Source organism: Odontesthes bonariensis, chromosome 10 (assembly GCF_027942865.1).
Source record: "Odontesthes bonariensis isolate fOdoBon6 chromosome 10, fOdoBon6.hap1, whole genome shotgun sequence".
NCBI lineage: Eukaryota > Metazoa > Chordata > Actinopteri > Atheriniformes > Atherinopsidae > Odontesthes > Odontesthes bonariensis.
Genome location: NC_134515.1, coordinates 9,673,993 through 9,695,225, shown reverse-complemented (window position 1 = coordinate 9,695,225; position 21,233 = coordinate 9,673,993). Strand labels below are relative to the sequence as shown.

General features: G+C 40.7%; 1 protein-coding gene across 2 annotated transcripts; it reads left to right on the top strand.

The window, feature by feature from the left end:
- The first annotated feature begins 1,978 nt into the window (after positions 1–1,978).
- tbc1d22b (TBC1 domain family, member 22B) lies at positions 1,979–20,862 on the top strand. Of its 2 annotated transcripts, XM_075476181.1 has the most exons (14): positions 1,979–2,290; positions 6,552–6,608; positions 6,921–7,113; positions 7,208–7,373; positions 8,481–8,648; positions 9,730–9,800; positions 10,103–10,231; positions 10,367–10,432; positions 12,316–12,430; positions 13,243–13,349; positions 13,433–13,508; positions 13,602–13,729; positions 14,725–14,820; positions 17,175–20,862. In XM_075476181.1, the coding sequence occupies exons 1-14, from the start codon at positions 2,235–2,237 to the stop codon at positions 17,301–17,303; spliced, it is 1,557 nt and encodes a 518-aa protein (XP_075332296.1). In that variant the 5' UTR covers positions 1,979–2,234; the 3' UTR covers positions 17,304–20,862. The 2 variants fall into 2 exon arrangements, with proteins under 2 accessions (XP_075332296.1, XP_075332297.1); XM_075476182.1 differs by lacking the exon at positions 6,552–6,608 and having other exon boundaries at positions 1,980–2,290.
- Positions 20,863–21,233: the final 371 nt, after the last annotated feature.

Genomic DNA, 21,233 nt, shown 5'->3' with positions numbered 1-21,233 from the left:
AAGGCTGGGTCTATGGGTGAAAACCACATGACATATATACAGGAAGCGACTCATCAGCAGCCCGTCTTGTTTCTGAAAAGTCTCTTCCTGATTACCAGCAACTTTGCTGCAAAAGTTGCACTGCATCAGTCTGCCTTGAACTCCACTGTCCATCTTGTGAACTTGTGTGTTTTTTTTGAGAATCTATATCTAAGTTTACACCAAGCAATGTTTGTTTAATGAAATGGCTTTAATCCATTAAAGATTCATACTCTTAAGACTACAGAAAGCTGTTGCTGTTATTTTGATGTGACATGCATCAGACAGTCACTTTCTATAATAACTGGTTGTTTTTAGAATATGTAAAAACCACTCCACATTTCTTTATATGTTGCCAGTAAAACAGCAAACGGGTGCAAACTTTTACTGAAACAAGAGCGAAGGAATATAAATAAAGCATATAAAGGCAAGAACTTGTAAATTTTAATGAGCTTGAAAGTAATTATTTCTTTAAGGAGTCTTCAGGAATAGTTCTCCAGGCTTCTTGAAGGACATCCCAAAGCTCTTCTTTGGATGTGGGCTGCCTTTTGTTCCGTTCTCTGCCAACATGATCCCACACTGCTTCAGTAATGTTGAGCTCCGGGCTCTGGGGAGGATTCATCCCTCCATCAGACCTGCTGCCACTGATTTTCAGCCCACTTCTTGTGTCCTTTGGCACAGCTCAGCCTTTTCTCCCTGTTTCCCTTCCTTAAGAACGGCTTCCTGACAGCCACCCTTCCATGGAGCCCATTTCTGATGAGGCTTGGGCCAACAGCAGATCGATCAGCTGAAGGTCCAGATGCATCTCTCAGCTCCTGTGTCAGGTCTTTGATGGATTTTTTTTCCCCCTCTTTCTTAAGGACATCACTTTCAGATACCGTCCATCTGCTGTAGATAGTTCTTTAGGCCTGACACTTCTTCTTTTGTCCTCCACTTGTCCAGTTTCCTCAAATGTTTTAAGGACACACTGCACACCGTGCTGAGATATGCCAAGTTTTCAGCCAACAGCTCTTTGGGAATCAGCTTGTTGCTGCAGAAATTCTGTTTTCTGTCTGTCACACTGTGTTATCTTTGCTGTTTTTCAGAGATGCAACTAAAGAAATTGAAATAAATGACACATCTGGGACAGATCTCTGATGACAAAGTGCCTAAAGACACCATTAAAAATAGGTTCTTTGCCAAGTTGCCTGATATGTATAGACACAACACTGATTCATCCTTTGAGTTAGGTGTCATTTTTTATGCCTGAACAGTCAGGTCAGTGTTAAATTTCTTAACAAACAAATAAAACAACACATTCATAGAAAATGATGAAGGATTGGACTGAAAATTAGTGAAAACCCAGTCAATTTCCTTTAAACATATTTTCTAAAAGTAGAATCATAATTTTCTCAGGTCAAAAACATTTCATTTTGAGCTTACTATAGCAGGCAATCTTAAAATGAACAAATACTCAGTTAAACAGGAGACTGCTTGCTACTAAAGTAGCTATCCATATCCAAACGTACGCTTTTAGCTCTAAGGTGCAGCTTGTTTTCTTGGCACATTCAGATATAATGAACAATATGTTTGCTGTGAAGTCAATAGGAGCCTTAAGAAGCAAAAACAATTATGGGAGAATATCTTGGCTTTCAAATAACACAGGTTTAAGAGAAAAATTTGTGGTGTCATTGACGAAGAATGTCAAACTTGGCCAAGCGACAAAAAACCTTTCCTGACATTTTACCTGGTTTATTCCACTTCACCAAACCTTTAAACGACATACGGGCGTCAACATGGCCGAAGTCCACACAACAACTTCATGTTTTGACCCTGATTCAAAACTATAACAAACCGTCCCCTTCCGGCATTAAGTTTCCATCCTTCTACTCACCTTCCTTCCTTTTTTATGAGCTAGCATCCCTGTTTGTCGCTCCACCACAGGCTCCTCCTATTGGCCACTTTCACTGCACCTGTTCGATCCAACTGCCAATCACGCGCTCCGGCCGTTGCTCTCCAAGATGGCGACTCCCAGTGAGCCGTTTCCGACATCATCGCAGCCGACAACTAAATATCGCTATCTCCCGACCGTTTAAACAAGCGAGGAGGCCGATCAGAAAGGGCTGAGCGCGGCTGAGTCGTCGCTCCTGGAACGCGGAAGGGGTTTTTATCCATGGTTTCATCGTGCGAGGAGCCGGTCTTGGTGGCGGTATAAACGGGGGTTGTATTATCCGACTATGGCCACCGAAAACAGGATCAATTTCTGGAGGAGAAACACAAAGGTTCCCGGCAGGTTGGTTCACATACGTTGCTTATTGTTAACAAAACAGTAGCACATTTTTAAGCGAGTTTCAAACCGTTAATGTTTAAGTGTTGTTAAAGATTGATTCAACTGATAAGGAGGTAACTAGAAGCTAGAGCTATTTAGATAGAAACGCAAGCTTACAGCTGAGTTCCTCGGCTGGCTTTAACGTATAAGCGGTTCGTGTAAGTACTCCAAAAGTCGTTATCAAACGAGCAAATTGTTTTGGTTTTATATTTCTTTTGCTTTATGGCCTTACATACGTACTGTTTGTGCATGTGTGTGTGTGTGTGTGTGTGTGTGTGTGTGTGTGTGTGTGTGTGTGTCGTGATAATAGCCTCCAGCTGAAAGAGGCAGACCTCCATCTCTGTTCTCTGCGGTTTCCAACGATCAAAGTGGGGTGTCATCTGTCACCGACCGCCATATGCTGTCCCTGTCTGTGCTGAGAGCTGGTGAAACACAATCAAGAGCACAACTTTGCGATTAATCAATGTGAAGAAGACTACACTATCGATTATACTCCCTGTCTTGTATTCTACACTGTGCAAAATTCTTGAGCCACCCCAGATTTCTTTATAATAGCCAGGAAAGCGAGAAATATGTGAGGTGATTTGTTGAAATATGTGCAAAAATGAATGGAAATACAGTATTTATGGCAACAACTGAGTTTGTGCAATTCTAACAAGCTTAAAAGTCAATATTTGCTCTGAGCTCCTTTATTCTCCAACACAGCCTTCCCTGAACCCTCTCAGACGAGCTTTCTGTCCTTTCTTTAAGGAGTCTTCAGGAATAGTTCTCCAGGCTTCTTGAAGGACATCCCAAAGCTCTTCTTTGGATGTGGGCTGCCTTTTGTTCCGTTCTCTGCCAACATGATCCCACACTGCTTCAGTAATGTTGAGCTCCGGGCTCTGGGGAGGATTCATCCCTCCATCAGACCTGCTGCCACTGATTTTCAGCCCACTTCTTGTGTCCTTTGGCACAGCTCAGCCTTTTCTCCCTGTTTCCCTTCCTTAAGAACGGCTTCTTGACAGCCACCCTTCCATGGAGCCCATTTCTGATGAGGCTTGGGCCAACAGCAGATGGATCAGCTGAAGGTCCAGATGCATCTCTCAGCTCCTGTGTCAGGTCTTTGATGGATTTTTTCCTCTTTCTTAAGGACATCACTTTCAGATCCTGTTCATCTGCTGTAGATAGTTCTTTAGGCCTGACACTTCTTATTTTGTCCTCCACTTGTCCAGTTTCCTCAAATGTTTTAAGGACACACTGCACACCATGCTGAGATATGTCAAGTTTTCAGCGAATAGCTCTTTGGGAATCACCTTGTTGCTGCAGAAATCCTATTTTCTGTCTGTTGAACTGTGTTATCTTTGCTGTTTTTCATAGATTCAGCTAAAGAAATTGAAACAAATGATGTATCTTTGTGACAGGCTGCTGGTAACAAATGCTAAAAGATTGTCTGTTATGTGAAGACACATAACTGGTTCATCCCTTTCTTAGGTGTAAAGGATTTACAGTGAATGAAAAACATGCCAATGTCCAAAGAAAAACTTTGAAAGACCTTCAGAAAGCCTGGAGAACTATTGTTCAAGATCAATTTAAAAGAATACAAGAATATCTGACTGCTTGCATTTGCACAGTACTGTATGCTGCCTTTACAATTACAGCTAGTTGATGTGGAAGAAACGAGGGATGGCTCAAGGCCTCTGCAGAGTACTCTGAGTCACAGGTGTAGGTAAAGTAAAGCTTACAGAATCACAAAGTCCTTCACCATTGATACAATGAGAGAATAAAAACATTAAAATAGTAAAAGAAGTTATAAAATACAAAGTATGTTTACTCAGTTTCATTAAAGCTCTCGCTGAATGAGAGTTTGTCCAATTTAAATAATGTCTCTTATTTTTAAGAGTCGGTGAAAGGAACGATCCCTTTGGTTTTATATTGTTTGAGGTGAAACGCTGCCAGTCTCTTTCCAGATGGCCCAAGAATTAACTGGTGACCAGTGAAGAGGCAATAAAATGGGAATCATTTGTTCTCCTTTGTTTCTTCCAAGGAAGAGTTTTTCAGCAGCAGTTTGTCCACTCAGAAGAAAATCGCAGACATAACAAAATGTGTGTTGCAATCTGAGCAAGAAGATTTGAAAACACGTCAAATAATTCAGTCTTTGACACCAGCATTCCTCATTTTGAAATATTCCTGAATGGAGAAGGCCGTTTTTAAGCAGTCATTTAGGCTGAGGCAGGACTGGACAGAGCTCCTCTACACTTCGAATGTAGATATCTCCTCATTTATCAGGTAGCAGCTTCTCAACCCAGGTAGTTAGAAAGGAAAGACAGTGTTTTACAGTTAAATATCTAATACAAAGAGTATGTTGTTCATCTAGGAACTATTGCCTTGGCTTTTCACATTTTGCGGGACACTTATTTATCCATTCTATGACACAAATGAGATAATGAGGGACAGAAACTGAGACTGGGCTTGTCACAACCTGCAGGGCTAACTCATTTCATCATGGCTTTGGGTTATAATGGGAACAGGAACTCTCACATTTCTTTGTGCTGCTCTTCTGGCATATGTGGAAAATGAAAAACTCGGTAAACCTCGTCAATAAGACCAAAGCTATTCATGCTGACGTGCGTGTCTTTTTTTTTTCCCCTCATTGACCTGCATGTTTTTATGACTGATATGATCCTCTGATGTCATGTAACTGCCAGAGGGTGGAGCAGAACAGAAGGAGCTCGGTCTGTTTGGGAAATCTGAGAGGATCTCTAAGGAGAGGGCGTTTCTGTCTTTGTCACACACACACTGATCTTTCTCTCAAACTGGTTGGAGTGGTCGACTGGAAACGCAAACATATGTTTGAACAGGAAGGCGAGGAGTTGGTCTTGCTGGCTGTCCTTGAGCCGCTTCTGATAAAACAAGTGAGGCTGGTAAACAGGAGACTCTGGCACTGCCAGATAATCAGCAGGCCTGGTTCTCAGCCACAAGGCTCACCGTCATTTATTTAACGAGAAAGGGCATGAATTACCTCTATTAGCCACAGTTTGATCAAATCCTCAGACTAATGGTTATGTTTGTTGCTCTATGAGATGCTCACTTAAGCCTCTTTAAGGCTATTTCAGATGAAGGAATTATCATGACTGATGGGGCATATTTTGGATTAAAGGAAGATTTGATTTAGACCTCCATTGTGGGGAAATTCCTTAAATCCCAGTCTGTAAACGGAATCCTCCTCCGTGAAGACCTCAGGCAGAATTCAGCCTCCCTGTGACCAAAAGCTGACCTCTGGAGAAATGTTTTGCTTTACGGGCAAGTTATTTGTTTAGAAGACTGTAGAATCAGATTCTCTGCTGCTAACACAAGCTTTCATAAGCACAGATGTAAAGCCTGAGATCAAAGGTGGAGGAGGCGGTTCTTCTTGGCTCTCTGCGAGGCAAAAGAGATAAAGAAAAGAGCGTTGTTGGAAATCATGGCTCTGGCCCAAAGTGTTGTGTTTTTTCTGCTTTTGGTTGCCAAAGAGTTGGGGGGGAAAAAAGCTGGTGTTTAAGATTTTCACGTCCTCTGAACATACTGCCCACCACAGGGAGGTGAGCAGCATGGGAGTTGTGCAAGCTGTTCACTAGTTTTATTCACTACAGACTAAAAACAGGCTAACCTAACTAAGACAGGGAACTGAGTTGTCATTTGTCAGCTGAAGCAGAATTTTGTGGCTCCGTGTTTCACAAAATGCTTCCCACTGGGTTTGGAGCCAAGTTTAATCCTTCAGACACTGACACGACGGATCCCAAATTAAAACGCTATCATCGGAATATTCCAAATGTCAACGAGATGTCATCACTCACACAGCAGGAAGACACACTGAAGCAGAACCCCTCGTGTGTTTGATGTTCCTCTCTGCTCATGTGTTTTGTGAGGAAAAACATCAGGCCTGCAACTTTCTGTGGGGATGGTGATCAAAAGCAGATACAATAAAACAAACGTTCACAACCTGCGGTTTCGTTTTAGATGCCTTGCCGAAACAGTTTCAATAATGCCGTTTTGTTGTGCATCTGTACCCGATGGATGTGCACACTAACCACTTCCTTCACTTGTGTAATAAATGATTATTTTCAAAAGAGTTTTAGCAGCTCACTGACAGGGGAAGACTGAACAATGATTAATCTGTAGATGCTCTTTGATTAGCCGGGTCAACGTCTGAGGAGCTGCAAATGTTTTTCCACTCAGAGGTGACAGTATTTCACGCTATCTTCCACAGCGTGCAGCCAGTTTACGGAGCACAGCACCCACCTCTCGATCCCCGTTTGCGACGCACGTAAGTGCTCGGTGTACAGCTGGGCTGCATGGTGCATGGCTGCGTGTTAGTTTTCACTCCCACATCCAACTATTTCTCAGTGTTTTCATACATGTGTGAACTGCATGCAGCCGTGCTGTGCAAGTGTCAAATGTTTATGGTGTACACCCCGATTGCAACACTGTTTTTGGCCCTTTTTGTTTTGGATTTGCAGTTTAGTTTCATTTTATCATATGTGTTAGTTTATCGACCATTTGTGCGGCTGCGTGTGAGATCACTCGGCTCTTGAATGTCTCTTTCAAACTGTTAATCTCTCAATCCGTCCCACTGCAGGTATCCAAAAGACACGAAGACCAACTTTAACAACCTCAAGTCTAAAAAAGCCTCCAGCTTCCACGAGTTCGCACGCAGCACCAACGATGCTTGGGACATCGACGATGAGGAGGACGAGGACTTCCATGGGATTCCCTTTCCAACTTCCTCTGCTCCATCAGGCCAGAACTCTACGTCATCCCTACAAAACCAAGTAGCTACATGACATCATCTTTATCACTGAGCGCTTCCTGGCTGGTCTGAAACTGTGGGAGATATTCTCATTTGCTGTTATTTCCTCCTCTTAGCGGCTGCAGCCTCTGTCAGGTGACACAGAAAGTGTGCTGTCACACAGACGGGCACCACCCAGGACGGAGGCTCAGACCCTGCAGGAGGATGAGGACACAGAGTGCGAGCAGGTCAATGGCAAGGTTGTGAAGTCGAGCAGTGAAGCAGACCTCAACACGTCCCCAGGTATGTCAGAAACACGCTGCAGCAGCTCATTCTGGTTTAAGAGACGGCGAGCAGCTTATCAGGTGATTCACGGCGAAGCTAATTAGACTCTTTATCAGTGCCGGAGTGCTGCCGGGATTATATCAGGTGCCTGACACGACATGCTGAACTTTCATCTTCATACATTTAGCTTTTTTAGTTATTGAGGCAACACAGCGAACAAGTGCTGATGGTTCTTTTATAAATAAAAACTTGCCTCTTTCCTTGATAAAATTGATGAATTTTAAAAAGAGTCAAAATGTATAACTTGTTGTATTTCCATATTAAAAGGTCTAAAAACAACTTGACCGATACTTGAATGATTCTAAATGTCATCAACAATGTTTAAATGTGGAATTTAATGCTCATTTATATATTCATCGGCTGTCATGTCTCGCTTTCTAGCCGTGTGGGGCGCCGATTCATAACTGTAAGAAAGTAATTGACATGTTAGCCAGCCTCATTTGTGGACAATCATGATACTGAAAGGAATATTATTCCTGAATATATCACTGTATTCTCCAGATTTAGATGTAAGAACTGTGGGAACTTCAGAGATAGCTGAAGGACCATGTGAGTGTCTCGAACAATGCAAAAACAAACATAAAAGCAGGTGTCGGTCATCCTCTTTTCGGCTGGTCCAGGCAGTGGGAAACGTTTCTAGCTGTATACATATTTAGGTCCAGCTGTCTTATGAATAGTCATATGGTTTTCACCAAGCTCCTGGACCTCTATTCAGATGTCATCTGGCCGCTGAATATTCATACTGTTGCAAATTAATCTTCTTGGCTCATTCACTCAGTAAAAGCAGTGTCACCACAGAGTCGAACCAAATTACAAATTAAAGTGGCTATTCAGCTAATTCTTCCTCATCTGGATGATGCTGATGAATAGCTTAGTTTTGGAGTGAGTAACTTTAAGCTCCATTCATCTGCTTTACTATTAAAATCTATTAGTAGTAGAACAGCATTTAAATGGAAAACCCAAGTATTTTTAAGCTAAATAATAATTATAGGAATTCTGAATGTTTTAAACACAATAGATTTGAACAACTTTAATCATTCGATTGTCTCATTTGTACCTCTGCAGTTCGCTCTTCACTACAGAAGCAGCAGTCGCTCCCAGTTCGTCCCATCATCCCACTGGTGGCTCGCATCTCAGACCAGAACGCTTCAGGGGCGCCACCCATGACTGTGCGGGAGAAAACCCGGCTGGATAAATTCAAGCAGCTGCTGGGTAGTCCAAACACCGACTTAGGTACAGCCTGCGGACAAAAAAAAGGCTTCCACACACTGTCTTTTAGTCTTTCTTTTTTAATTCTATTTTGGGATATATCAGAGAATCATTTTCATTGTATCACGACTTGTAAGCCTTTTTTCTTTCAAGTTCTTTATATTTACTTGTAAAATCAGAAGCCAGACAGTCTGCACTACTTCCAAATTCTTTCTGCTCATTTTGGTTAAGATAAGTATACAATATGCACCTAAATGCAGAATGAGTACCCAGAATTTTCTACTTAATTATTCCAAAAAAAAAAAACATCAGGAAAATAGTTTTCTATAATAATAGAGAATTTATAAACAATAAAATAATTTAATCACTTGCAGTATATTACAGTCTGCTATCTAAAAATGATATTTCTTTGCCATATAACTTTTTTTTCAGATGTTTAGATGACATATTGTGCAGCACAAATCATTAATAAACCTTCACTAAACATGATTTATCTGTAAATCGCTGTGTACGAATACGCCGTAAACTACAGAAGATGGTGAAACACATGGCAGGGAATTTGCAATAAATTTTGCTTTCACATACCTCCTCACACTTGTAGCACCAGTCCTCTTGGACTTTAATTCATGTTTATCCAGTCATTTGTTCGGATTTATTTTTATATTTGGGGCCACTTTGTTTTAATGGACAGTCTGTCAGCAGTGCTCAGAATCCAGATTAGATATCAAACCTAACAGGTAACATTTTCTGAAGACAGGTTTTCCAAAACGAAGGATCTCCTAATCTCCAAATAACATTTTAACCCAGAGGACACATTGCAAAACTTTGCAAATCCTCCACCAGGAAGACCTTTATCCCAAGGAGGTGGACCTCCAGCCACCGGGCAGTTGGGAACAATAAGTATTTGAACAGGTGCGATGAAAACCCAGATCAGCTGACCTCAAAGTTTGTCATCGTGGCTTCAACAGATTCCACCGTCTTTCATGGCGAAGAAGAGTCTCTTGTCTCTGTTTTACCAACCAGCTGCTGGTTGTTTCTGTGTGTTTTCTTCAGACTGAAACTGGGTGTTGACATTGGTAATTTATGTCTTACTCTGCTGTTACAGAAGAGCTCCGGAAGCACAGTTGGTCAGGAATACCAAGAGAAGTCCGGCCAATCACGTGGAGGCTTCTCTCTGTAAGGCTCATGACCTTCAGTCTCGCAACATCACATATTCTTTCAAACCTTTCAGCTGCTTTGACTCCACACAGCTTTCTGTCGTTTGAGCTGGATTTTTATTCTCTGTCTATCTATTAGAACATCTTCTTAGGAAAAAGCTCTCATTCGGTCTAAAGCTTGGTCATCACCGGCAACCTTATCTCCTCTTTTCTCTTATCTCAACTGGCCAGCCTGTTCTGTTTCTGAGAAACTGTCGACTTAATGAACAAGAGAAGTTTCTGTTCAGCGTTTTCAGTCCTCTCCCTCTTCGTCTCTGACAGGGCTACCTGCCAGCCAACAAGGAGCGCAGAGAGTTGGTGCTCAACAGGAAGCGAGAGGAATATTTCGGCTTCATAGAGCAGTATTACCACTCCAGAACAGATGAGCACTATAAAGACACGTACAGACAGGTAATGCTGCAATTCAGGCCAAGAATATCCTCTTCTCTCCATAATCAGAAAGCACCATATTCCAACTTAAAATAAAACGTGCACAAACCAGTTCCTGCTTTGCTTGTACTGAGTCTTAATGTTTGTTCCTGTTAGATCCACATCGACATCCCGAGAACCAACCCTCTGATCCCCTTGTTCCAGCAGCCCGCAGTCCAAGAGGTAAGATCTGGACCCAAGAGGGGCAGTTCAGATATCACAGAAGTTCATTGAAAGTCTCTCTTGGTAAAATCTCCGCCTTACAACCAAGTTTAAACACTTGATATCATTTTCTTTCGCCATTTTATTTAGTTTTGGTTCATCGGTAAAGTTACGAGTTGAGCAGGGGTTTGTGTCAGAGTTCGTTGCTTATCCATTATCTTTTGTCTGGTCTCGGGTTTTCCAGCATCATACAGTTATGATGTCTCTGTAAATACAGAGTGATTTCCTGCAGGACCCCCACAGAAACTCAATGCTAACTGACCAGTGAATGGTGATGCATGTTAATTATTCTGTCACTGCAGCTCAGGAGGAACCTCAGGGACAAATCAAATGTGTCACACTGTTTATTTTGTCACAGTTTTTAAAGGTAAATGAGATGTTTATTGTTTCTGTTTTCCTGGAGGAACAAATCTCAACGCTTATGCTCTTGAGGCTATTTTATCTCTGGCTTTGGTAGCATTAACGGACTGGATATGGTTCCATTTTTAGTATTATTCATTCTTTCAGAGACAAAAAAATGTTCCCAGAATTCTTTTTGGAAAGGCAAATAAATATCATTGATTTAATTTTATTTTTTTTATACCTGATTTAGCCTACTGAACAGGTTAAAAATGCCGACAATGATCAAAAAGAAACAAAATAGTCCCCCTTATGTGTCAAGCATCAATAACAGTAATAAGTAGTTATATATTATTCATAAAGGGTCTATGTTTTGTTAATCTATCATATTTATGGTCTTATTTTGGATGATCAGTTCCAGTTAAGTCCAGTAAACCGGGGTTGTTTCTTTATTTTGATGCCTTCACTTTTAAAGTGTTAAAGAATGATTTTGATAAAAATCAAGAAAAGGACTTTTATTTAGGCGTGTTGTCCAGTGTTTGTCTGGTATTGTTTCACTTCATACTGCACAACTTTTTGCTCTGATGCTTCTGGCTGTGATTCTCTCATAATTCATCTTTCCAGCTGAAAGATGAATTATGAGAGGTTAGAACTTGCCTCATGAGGCAGGTCATATAAAAATCAAACATTTTGGGCTTTACTGAAACAAAAGGGGAGAAGGAGGCGAGCAAAGCTGAACTCAGTTCATTTTACAGCCTTATGTGATCGGTAAAGTCAAATTACACTGACTGACTTTCTTCAAATAGGTGACAGCTGCAAGTTTTTACATATCTGACCTAAACCTGCGAAAAACACCAGAATCTTTGTGTTCTTTTGTCTGTATTTGGTTGCACTGAATGTTGCCTTTTGGAGCATATAAGCAGGGAACTGAGAGTGATATAATGTGGTGCTGCGTCATTGCGGAAGAAGCCGCATCAGGTTGCGACACTTCGGAGGAACTTTGCTGTTAAAACAGAACTTGGCTTGTTCCCCAAACGTGGTTTACGATTTTTACGTGGTTGCTTAAAACACTACAGCTTTGTATCCAGATTTACTTGAAATCTGCGATAGGGTAATACCACAGTCTTGCAACAGCAGGGCAATAATTATCTTTTCGTATGAACCCTGTGTGACGAATTTGTTAAACCCGTCTTGTAATTGAACTCCGGTTAATGCACACAGGTTTAGCTCTGGCTCAGTTTTTACAAGCTTGGCCTCAAAATTTGACAACAGACACAAAATATAAAATATTTCTCATATCAGGTAATCCTCAATGGTCATTTATGTGGTCATCTAATTGTAGTATCTTTTTCTCTTTGTATCAAGAGATTCTGCTGTAAAAACTGAGACTGCGGTTGTTAAATAATGTTATCCAGAGCAGCACACTGTGTGTCTCAAGCCCAGGCCTGGAAAAGTAAGAATAACACTCAACAATCCACCATGTTGTTGTTGTTGTTTTTCCTCAGGTATTTGAGAGGATTCTCTTCATCTGGGCCATCCGCCACCCAGCCAGCGGTTACGTCCAGGGGATCAATGACCTGGTCACGCCCTTCTTTGTCGTCTTCTTGTCTGAGTTTGTCAGTAAGTTAATTGTGTGATGATTCAACCCGAGTATTACCTGTACTTTAAAGGGATAGTTCGCCTCTTTTGACATGAAGCTGTGTGACATCCCATATTAGCAATATCATTTATGAACATTTTCTTACCCCCTGCTGCGTCCTGTGAGCAGAGTTCCAGCCTCGTTTTGGCGTTGACGAAGGTAGTCCGGCTAGTTGGCTGGGGTCCCGAAAATAAAGCGTTTTGCTTCTCAAAACAATATGCGTTCAAAAGAGTAATACATTTGCATCACAAAATCGTTCTCCAGGAAAAAGTCAGCCCTCACAATCGCTTGGCACTATTTTCTCTCCCTTCATATCAATGCGTTCAGCCAAATGCAGACAGCCGGACCTGTTACGGTGTTTGCTGCTCGGAAGCAGGGGACTGCTCGGTCTGCACAGCAGGCAGTGATACAAAGGGAGAGAAAATAGCACCAAGCGATTGTGAGCTCTGACTTTTTCTGGATGGACGATTTTGTGATGCAAATGTATTACTCTTTTGAACGCATATTGTTTTGAGAAGCAAAACACTTTATTTTTGCAACCCCAGCCAACTAGCCGGACTACCTTCGTCAACGCCAAAACGAGGCTGGAACTCTGCTCACAGGACGCAGCAGGGGGTAAGAAGATGTTCATAAATGATGTTGCTAATATGGGATGTCATACAGCTTCATGTCAAAAGAGGCGAACTATCCCTTTAAAGAACATTCCTTCAACCTGTGCCCTCGATATATCTGCGTCCGTTAAAAGTGTTGTTAAGAGTCATCCGTTTAAGTGAAGTGATGCTTGTTGTTCCAGCGGAGGATGTGGAGAACTTTGACGTAGCAGCGTTGCCTCTGGACACCCAGAGAAACATTGAAGCCGACAGCTTCTGGTGCATGAGCAAACTGCTTGATGGCATCCAGGTGAGGTCATACACACTTTATATGTCTGCAATTATGTAAAAACTGTGTCTGTGCCCGTGTACTGAACCACATTTATCTTTCAGGACAACTACACCTTTGCACAGCCGGGAATCCAGAACAAAGTGAAAGCTTTGGAGGAGCTGGTCAGCAGAATAGATGGTAAGTAATGCGACAGAAAAACTCACCTAAAAGCTGAAAAAACACAGGATTTAAATGTGTGGGTTTTTTTTGTTTTTGTTTTTTCGTCTCCAGTGGACATTCACAATTATTTCAAGAGGTATGAAGTGGAGTACCTGCAGTTTGCTTTCCGGTGGATGAACAATCTTCTGATGAGGGAGTTGCCCCTTCGTTGTACTATCCGTCTTTGGGACACCTATCAGGTAGAGCAGAGTGTCCACCGTCATCAGACTTTTAGGACTTTTAGGACTTTTAGGGCTTTTCTGAATCCAGCTGCATCCTTTTCAAGTTCTGTCGCAGCTTTTCGGCTCTTCTTTCTGTGTCGGTGCAGCTCTGTTTGACTTTCAGCTCTTTTCTCTGCTGTGCAGTCTTCTAACCATAAACTTTGGGACGATTAGCTTAGCTAGATTAGATTAGATTAGTTTGTATAATTTTAAACCCACTGCAGAATCATTAGTTTATTGGAGTCCCATGTTCAGGCTGAAACTTATAAAAGGGGATAAAGGGTTTTATTACGTGTTCTTAAACCACACAGTCACCCTCACTGAGACGAAATATCTATTGGATTGTTGGTTGTTTGTACAACAAAGACTGCACAGTGCGTTATGTATTTAATGCACTTAGAATTAAGTGTAGGCACAGTTTCCCTGCTCTTTAAACCAAAGTCAGTGATATGCAGGGTGAAATCTGACATCTGTTTCAGAAACTAGCTTTTTTTCTTTAATGATATGACTTTTATTGAATGTAGTTTGCCAACAGAGTGATCTTTTTTTTGCTTCTTGGTGACATTTCTCTTCTCATCCGAAGGCCTATTCATTTTCAAACACAGTCTTCAAGAACCAATAAATATCCAGTTGCCATCTGTTCTCAATAATTTAGGATTATTAATTTCCTGGCTGACTGAGAATCGTGTTTTTTGTAGGATGCGATTTCTTCCATTTTTCACTCCCTAAAAACTACAAACCTGCTAAGATTCTGCACACATCTTTAAGTGTTAGAACTGAGCAGAGTTGCAGGATATTTTTCACTAATATTTTTGCTCGGAACAGTGTGATCTGACCAAGTTTTAGGTTCTAAAGATAGATTTTTGAAAGCTGCAGCTACCATACTGGGGATTACTGCAAAGAGGCAGACAGATCACCCTGCTGGAGAAGTCCGTGTTGTAACTGGCTCTGGGGAATTTTCTGTTTTTCCACAGGCTGAAGCGGAGGGCTTCTCCCACTTCCACCTGTACGTCTGCGCTGCATTCCTCATCGAGTGGCGCAAAGAAATCCTCTCCATGGTTGACTTTCAGGTACCGATGAGCTTGTTGTCATTTATTCTCACTTTAATGAGAGCTCAGTTCATCCAGTCTTGGTCCATCTTTCACCACAGAAACCCCCCCGCCCCACAGATCTTATCTAATGTTGCTTAGAAGGATGATTTCTAAAGAAAAGCAAGTCATTTTGATATCAACATTTTATTCCTTAGATTTTTGTTGCCATTCCAACTATCGCCAAACTTTTCCTTTTTGCTAAACATTTTTCCACTAAATGAAATAATAATGAATTTCCATCACTTATTTGCTTATTACAGTAGCTAATGTCTCAGTGCTATAATGAATCAAGTATTTTATCAGTAAACCGTGATAATAATGAGCTGAGTTTTGCTTTCTTGGCTGCTGGATGGATTCACTTCAGATTCAGATTCAGATTTTCTTTATTGTCATTGTAACGAGTATAACAAAAAGTAAGGTGCAGGCCTTTCAGTCCAGACATATAACAATATGGGCTTGGAATACCAATGCCATCTATAAAAAGGGGCTGCAAAGGCTTTATTTTATGCGAAAGCTAAGGAATTTCAGAGTCGACAGAGACATGATGCGTCTTTTTTACCATTCTTTTGTTGAGAGCATTTTATGTTTCTGCTCTGTGGCCTGGTATTTTTCTCTGTCAGTAGCAAATAAAAACAAGCTTCATAAGATAATTAATATGGCCAGCAAGATTGCCTGCCAGCCATTTAACAGCATCGCCATCACTGTTGAAGCAAGGGTGGTAAAGAAGGCACATACTATCTGTGATGATGTGTCACACCCCTTACATCAGAAAAATGAGTTGTTGCCTTCAGGCAGGAGGTTCAGGCTGCCTTTATTCCAGACAAACAGAGCCCATAGATCATTTATACCCACCAGTACATCCCTGTTAAATAAGGGACTGTGAAATTGTACCTTAATAACCCATTGCACTTGGTCTCTGAATAACTGCACCTTACAATTGTATTTGCTTGTTTATTGTGTATTTTTGTTTTTTGTAATTGTATCAGACGCACTGTCAATGGCACAGAAAAATTTTCTGCAAAGACAAATAAATATCTATCTATCTATCTATCTATCTATCTATCTATCTATCTATCTATATATAAAGGGACAGTATGTACTATGTATGTATATGTACTAAATAGAAAAACAATATAAAAAACAATATGGCTATGTATTTAAACACAATATTGCACTTATGAGAAAACCAGTATATTGCACTTCACCGTAATGCTGCGTGTACACCATTCTGTTCGCGGAAACAGACGTGTAAACTTTGGTTCCTATCCAAACAATAGTCGTTTAATCCTGAGACTGTTGCAATTGTCGTGTCGAGTGCTTCAATACAATAGTGTAGTAACCCCACGCATACCTTTCTCACTGCAATTAAGTTTTATTTTGGATTTTATTTCGAATTTAGTTTATTTTTACAACTGCCTCTGCTATTCCTGCTCTTCTCAGGTGTACCTAATGTAGTTTTACATCATTTGTAACGTGATGTATATCTTGTATAACAAATTGTAAATAACAACACGTGTATTCGTGTCCCTGCCCTCTCTTTCCTCATGTTCTTTTCTGCGGGGGTGCTGCACAGCCGCGGGGCCTTTAAGAATTGAACATTCTAAATGTGACGTCACGAGCTACCAAAGCAAATTCTCAAGCGAAGCTTCTTCAGCGACCTCCGCTACCAGGTAGCGTAGGTCGCTCTTGGTGTACACGCAGCATTAAGAGGCATTTATGGCTATGACAGCAGTTGGAAAGAAGCTGTCTTTTAGTCTATTTTTCCTGGTTTTGATGGCCCTGTACCGTCTGCCCGACAGCAGTGGCTCAAACAGGAAATGTCCCGGGTGGAATGAGTCCTTCAGGGTGGTGTTGGCTCTCCTGAGACAGTAAGAGCCATGAAGGTCCTCCAGTGTGGGTAGAGGACACCCAATGACCTTCTCAGCCATTTTGGTGACCCTCTGGAGTTCTTTCCTGTTTGCCACTTGTGCAGCTGGCGAACCACGTACAGAGGCAGTATGTGAGGATGCTCTCCATGGTGGAGCGGTAAAAAGACACAAGCAGTCTCCGGCTTATATTGTTGCATCTCATTCAGCTTTGGGCAACAAACAGATATCACTTTTTATAGCTATAAAAGCAGGTAAATGGTTTTTAAAGTAGAAAAAAATCAAGAGTTAAATAGTGATGAAAGCCTCTCTTTGCTTCTTGTTATATCAGATGGTGTGCAGTACATGCATGCACACCTGATTCCACCATCTTAAACCTCGGTTTTACCTGCTAACCTACATTCTTTACTCACTGTGAAATGTTATTATCCTCCCAGTGTGGTGATGTTAATTTCCCTTGCTCTTCAGGGCCTCCTCATGCTTCTGCAGAACCTTCCCACAATCCACTGGGGGAACGAGGAAGTGGGTCTCCTCCTGGCTGAAGCTTACAGACTCAAGTACATGTTTGCAGATGCACCCAGTCACTATAAGAGATAAGCCCGAGACTTCTCTGAGACACTCCAGACATCAGTCATTGTCTCTGAGGTAACATGGAAGAAACTGATGTAGTCATGTGACTGTGTGACGAAGTAACCACTCAACTTTATGCTGTGAAAAAATGAAGTCCGGTGACTATCACGTGGATTTTGGATATATGGTGCACCCATAAAGCTCAGTGAATATGAGACTATTTGCAGAAAAACACACTGCAGTGTACAATAGACTGTTACAATGTATTTAACCCGGAAAGTTCTGGTTTTGTCATTCTGATTTTGGTTGTTTTAAGTTTAAATGTACGCTCAGAAGAACACAAAGTCGTTCAACGGGATGATGAATGTTTGTGAGATCATCCTTTTAGTGGAAGATGGTATCTACATATTCTAGTTTTTTTGCAGAGATGTTTTACAAGGGAAAAATATTTGGCATAAACCAGGCAACTACAATACTTTTCTCTTTTAAAGCTTATTTAGTCAGACACTGTCGAGCTGTTATAGATAAAATGCACTCTGAATCCTCCCCTCTGTGTTTGGTAAAAGAGCTTATTGGTCAGTAGACTTGGAGTTTGGTTTAGGCTTACCAAATCTGCTGTGTACAATCAACCTCTTAAAGTCCACCTCGTGGGCTTCAGCCAGACCATTTGATTAATTTCCAGCATAGGTGTTGTGGGTTGTTTTTCGGTGTAACACCTAAGAGAAACTAAATAGAGGTACTGTATTACCATTTCAGGTTTCCTTTGGGTTTAAAAGCAGAGAAAGTGATAATCTGTTTCCTTTCCTGTTCATAAATCGGATAGATACAATTTTTAAATGACTGTCAGATTTTGGAGTACAGCTCAAATATATCATTGATAGGAAAAATTAGCCTTGTAGTTAGCTTATTTTTTTAATTTCAGGCTCATACATCGGCTAAATTTAAAAAAAATATATATTATTTAATTTTTAAAAAAGTTTAAAAACCATTTTAGGCAGAGATTGCAGCTCATGTCAACAAAACCGGTAAATTTCGACCTGGGGGCATTAACTTTAACAAACAAGTTGGGAGTATATAATCATAAATGGTGAGGTCACGGTAAAAAAAATCTGCATTTGAGTAGTTAAACATGTTAAAGAGAATAAAAGCTTGTTGGTACTAAAGCACATCATGCAACAGAGGACAGCCCAGTGCAGCCCACCATACATGACGATGCCTTTTGTTACGAGCATTTGCAATGTACTCATGTGATGTACTGTAACTCATGCCTGTATTTCATGTTGGTTTCAGGTTAGGATGTACGTATATGTGACCTTTCCCTGTATCCAGGTTTTATTCACTCATACAGTGTTTTGTTTTTTAAATATTGGTGTTTTTACTCATCTACCTTCATTTCCAGTGATAATTATAGCACAGAATACAACAAGTTGGATATGACAATCATTAGCCTTTGATACGTTGATTTTCTCACCACGGATGTGCATCTTCAGGGTTTAAGTTTGGTTGTATCCAAACTAGAAACTGGACCATGTGGCAGAATTTAGGCTACGTTCACACTGCAGATGATACATTTTAAAAATGATTAATTGGTTAAACCTTTTTTTATTATTATTATTTATTTTTGCTAAGATACGATTTTTTTTTTTAAACGTGGTTGTTCACAATATAATTTGAATCAGTCTACGGACCTGAAGTGCGCAGCAGAAGACGTGACGTCTTTTTTCGGGAGTAAATATGGACGCTACACATGTCAGCGTGTGTGTATCAATGCTGAAGTTGCTGTGCAATCGGAGCCGACAAAATTATGACCAAGTGTGACGTCCGTTTCATATCGGCGACACCAGATGAAATGGGACCTGACCGCCTTTGAAAAACACCAGATATGTATTCAGTTTAAGACCACATATGAAAGTGGCCTGGGTCTGAGTTGAAATAAATCCAATTTGTGCTTTTCAGACTGAAAATGATTACAATTAATTTAATTCCAATTGGCTTGAATTGGACTTTATTATCTAAGTGCCTTGAGACATTTGTTGTATTTGGCACTATATAAATAAAAATGAATTGAATTGAATTGAAAAAAAGTCGAATTTGGGCCACTTTTGCCTGCAGTGTGACTGTAGCCAGGTCGTCCTAAGTGGGTGAGACACAGGGCTTGATTGAATCGTCCAAAAAACAAATGTATATCGGTCTTCCTTAAATGTCACGAGGTTACAGAAAAGTGTTAACTTAAGTTATTCAGGAGCTTCTAAGCTGTGATGTTCAAAGGATATTCCACCCATCCTCTTAGTTTAATATAAATATAACTTCCTCATTAAGGTTGGTCATTTAAAAGAGTAAAATAGGTGAAATATTTTGTTGTCTCAGGCTCACACACTCGCCTTTCAGGCTTCATAATTTCTCTACTCGACTCACAGTTGGTACAAGTGGATGAAAAGAATCGAGCTGTGAGAAACTCGGGGACAGAATTATCTCCTTTCCTGTCATAAACGACAGTCCGGCGGTCGTCCAGGAGTCCGGTCGAATAATCACATTTGCTTGGAAACCTTCCTGAGCAAAACGACCCGGGAAGTATCCAAGTAGCAGCCAGGGTAAGAGCCGTCTTAGTTATCTCCTTTAACATCGTTTATGAGAGAAAGGAGACGATTGCGTTCCACATTTCCTTTCAGCCAAAGCTTCTATAGCGACGCTCGATCCAGTCGTGCTAACTGTGATTCATAAATATGAGGACAGCCTGAGACAACACTTACGAACTTTGATAATAAAGTAATATTCCAATTATCTCTAATATATATATATATAATAAATCATTTTAACAACATAATATTGCAGTAGACAAAGCATCTAAAGCACTTTTTTGTTGAACATTGAACATTTTTCCGACCGTCTGACTTTAACCTCATGAGGTTTTTCACAAGGTCACCGTAAAGAAGATCTTTGTTTTTTTGTTTTTACTATTCGAACCACTCGAGCTCTTTTTCTCACCATTTAGAGAATTCAACCACCTCTTTTCATGACTGCTGCTTGAATACTTCCATGTCATTTCAAAAGCAAACAAAAAGACCAGCCAACAGGAAACCAGTGTTTCGCATCATGTCAGCTACAGCTTAAGATCAGAGCCACTGATTGTCAGACTGAGGATGTTACGATACTTACAGTAAGAGTGATGCAACTGATTACTTTTGAGTTATGGGGAAAGTGTCACTCTGTCCTATTCTGTTAATAGTTGAGTCATTGTAAGTATTTGAAAATCAGTCCTCATCATCCCCTCTGAATGTTGTGTGAGTGTTAACAGCGTACCTGTAGCCTTAAGACCACGTTCATTCGTTCGTTCAGGTGGGCCATCTGATTGTGTCACTACCGTGATGGTATTGTTCACTTCCATGTTGGGTTTCTTTTTGTAAAGGTCATATGGTTTCAAAAATGTGATGTAAATAACTAAAGGCTGATGAACGTGATGCCAAATTTGTGTTAGGCCAACATAATCGGAGCTGGCTTCAGCCTTAAATAAAGAATGATTAAATTATTACAGTACCTGCTGTATATTCACTGTTTTTGTTTATATTAAACGAACTGACGACCTTCACTTTGGTTTGTTTATTTGGATGTGTTTGGAGGGAGTTGTCAACTGTTTTTGACAAATATTTTTATATGTTAAGGGTAATTTTAGATCTGCACAAACAAATGAGTACCTCACACTCGTAAATTGTGTCTCCCCAGAGGGTCTTTTAAAGAAATCGGGTGTAGACCCTTCTGTTTTGTCCAACTTTAGGCCCGTCTCCAATGCTTTTAAATCATCTACACCCAGCTGACGTCCTTCCTAGATGAAGACGCCATTCTGGAGGTGTTCCAGTCTGCTCTATTGAGGGTTTTAATGATATTTTTTTAGCAACAGACTCTGGTGTCTATGTACTATTCGTACTTTTGGACTTAACAGCTGCCTTTTACACTTTTACA

Bases quoted from the DNA above. Each gene is read 5' to 3' on its own strand.
- tbc1d22b (XM_075476181.1), top strand. From the start codon at position 2,235: ATGGCCACCGAAAACAGGATCAATTTCTGGAGGAGAAACACAAAGGTT. The intron at 10,232-10,366 runs GTAATGCTGCAA...TGTTCCTGTTAG, and splicing joins ATAAAGACACGTACAGACAG to ATCCACATCGACATCCCGAG. The intron at 10,433-12,315 runs GTAAGATCTGGA...GTTTTTCCTCAG, and splicing joins AGCAGCCCGCAGTCCAAGAG to GTATTTGAGAGGATTCTCTT.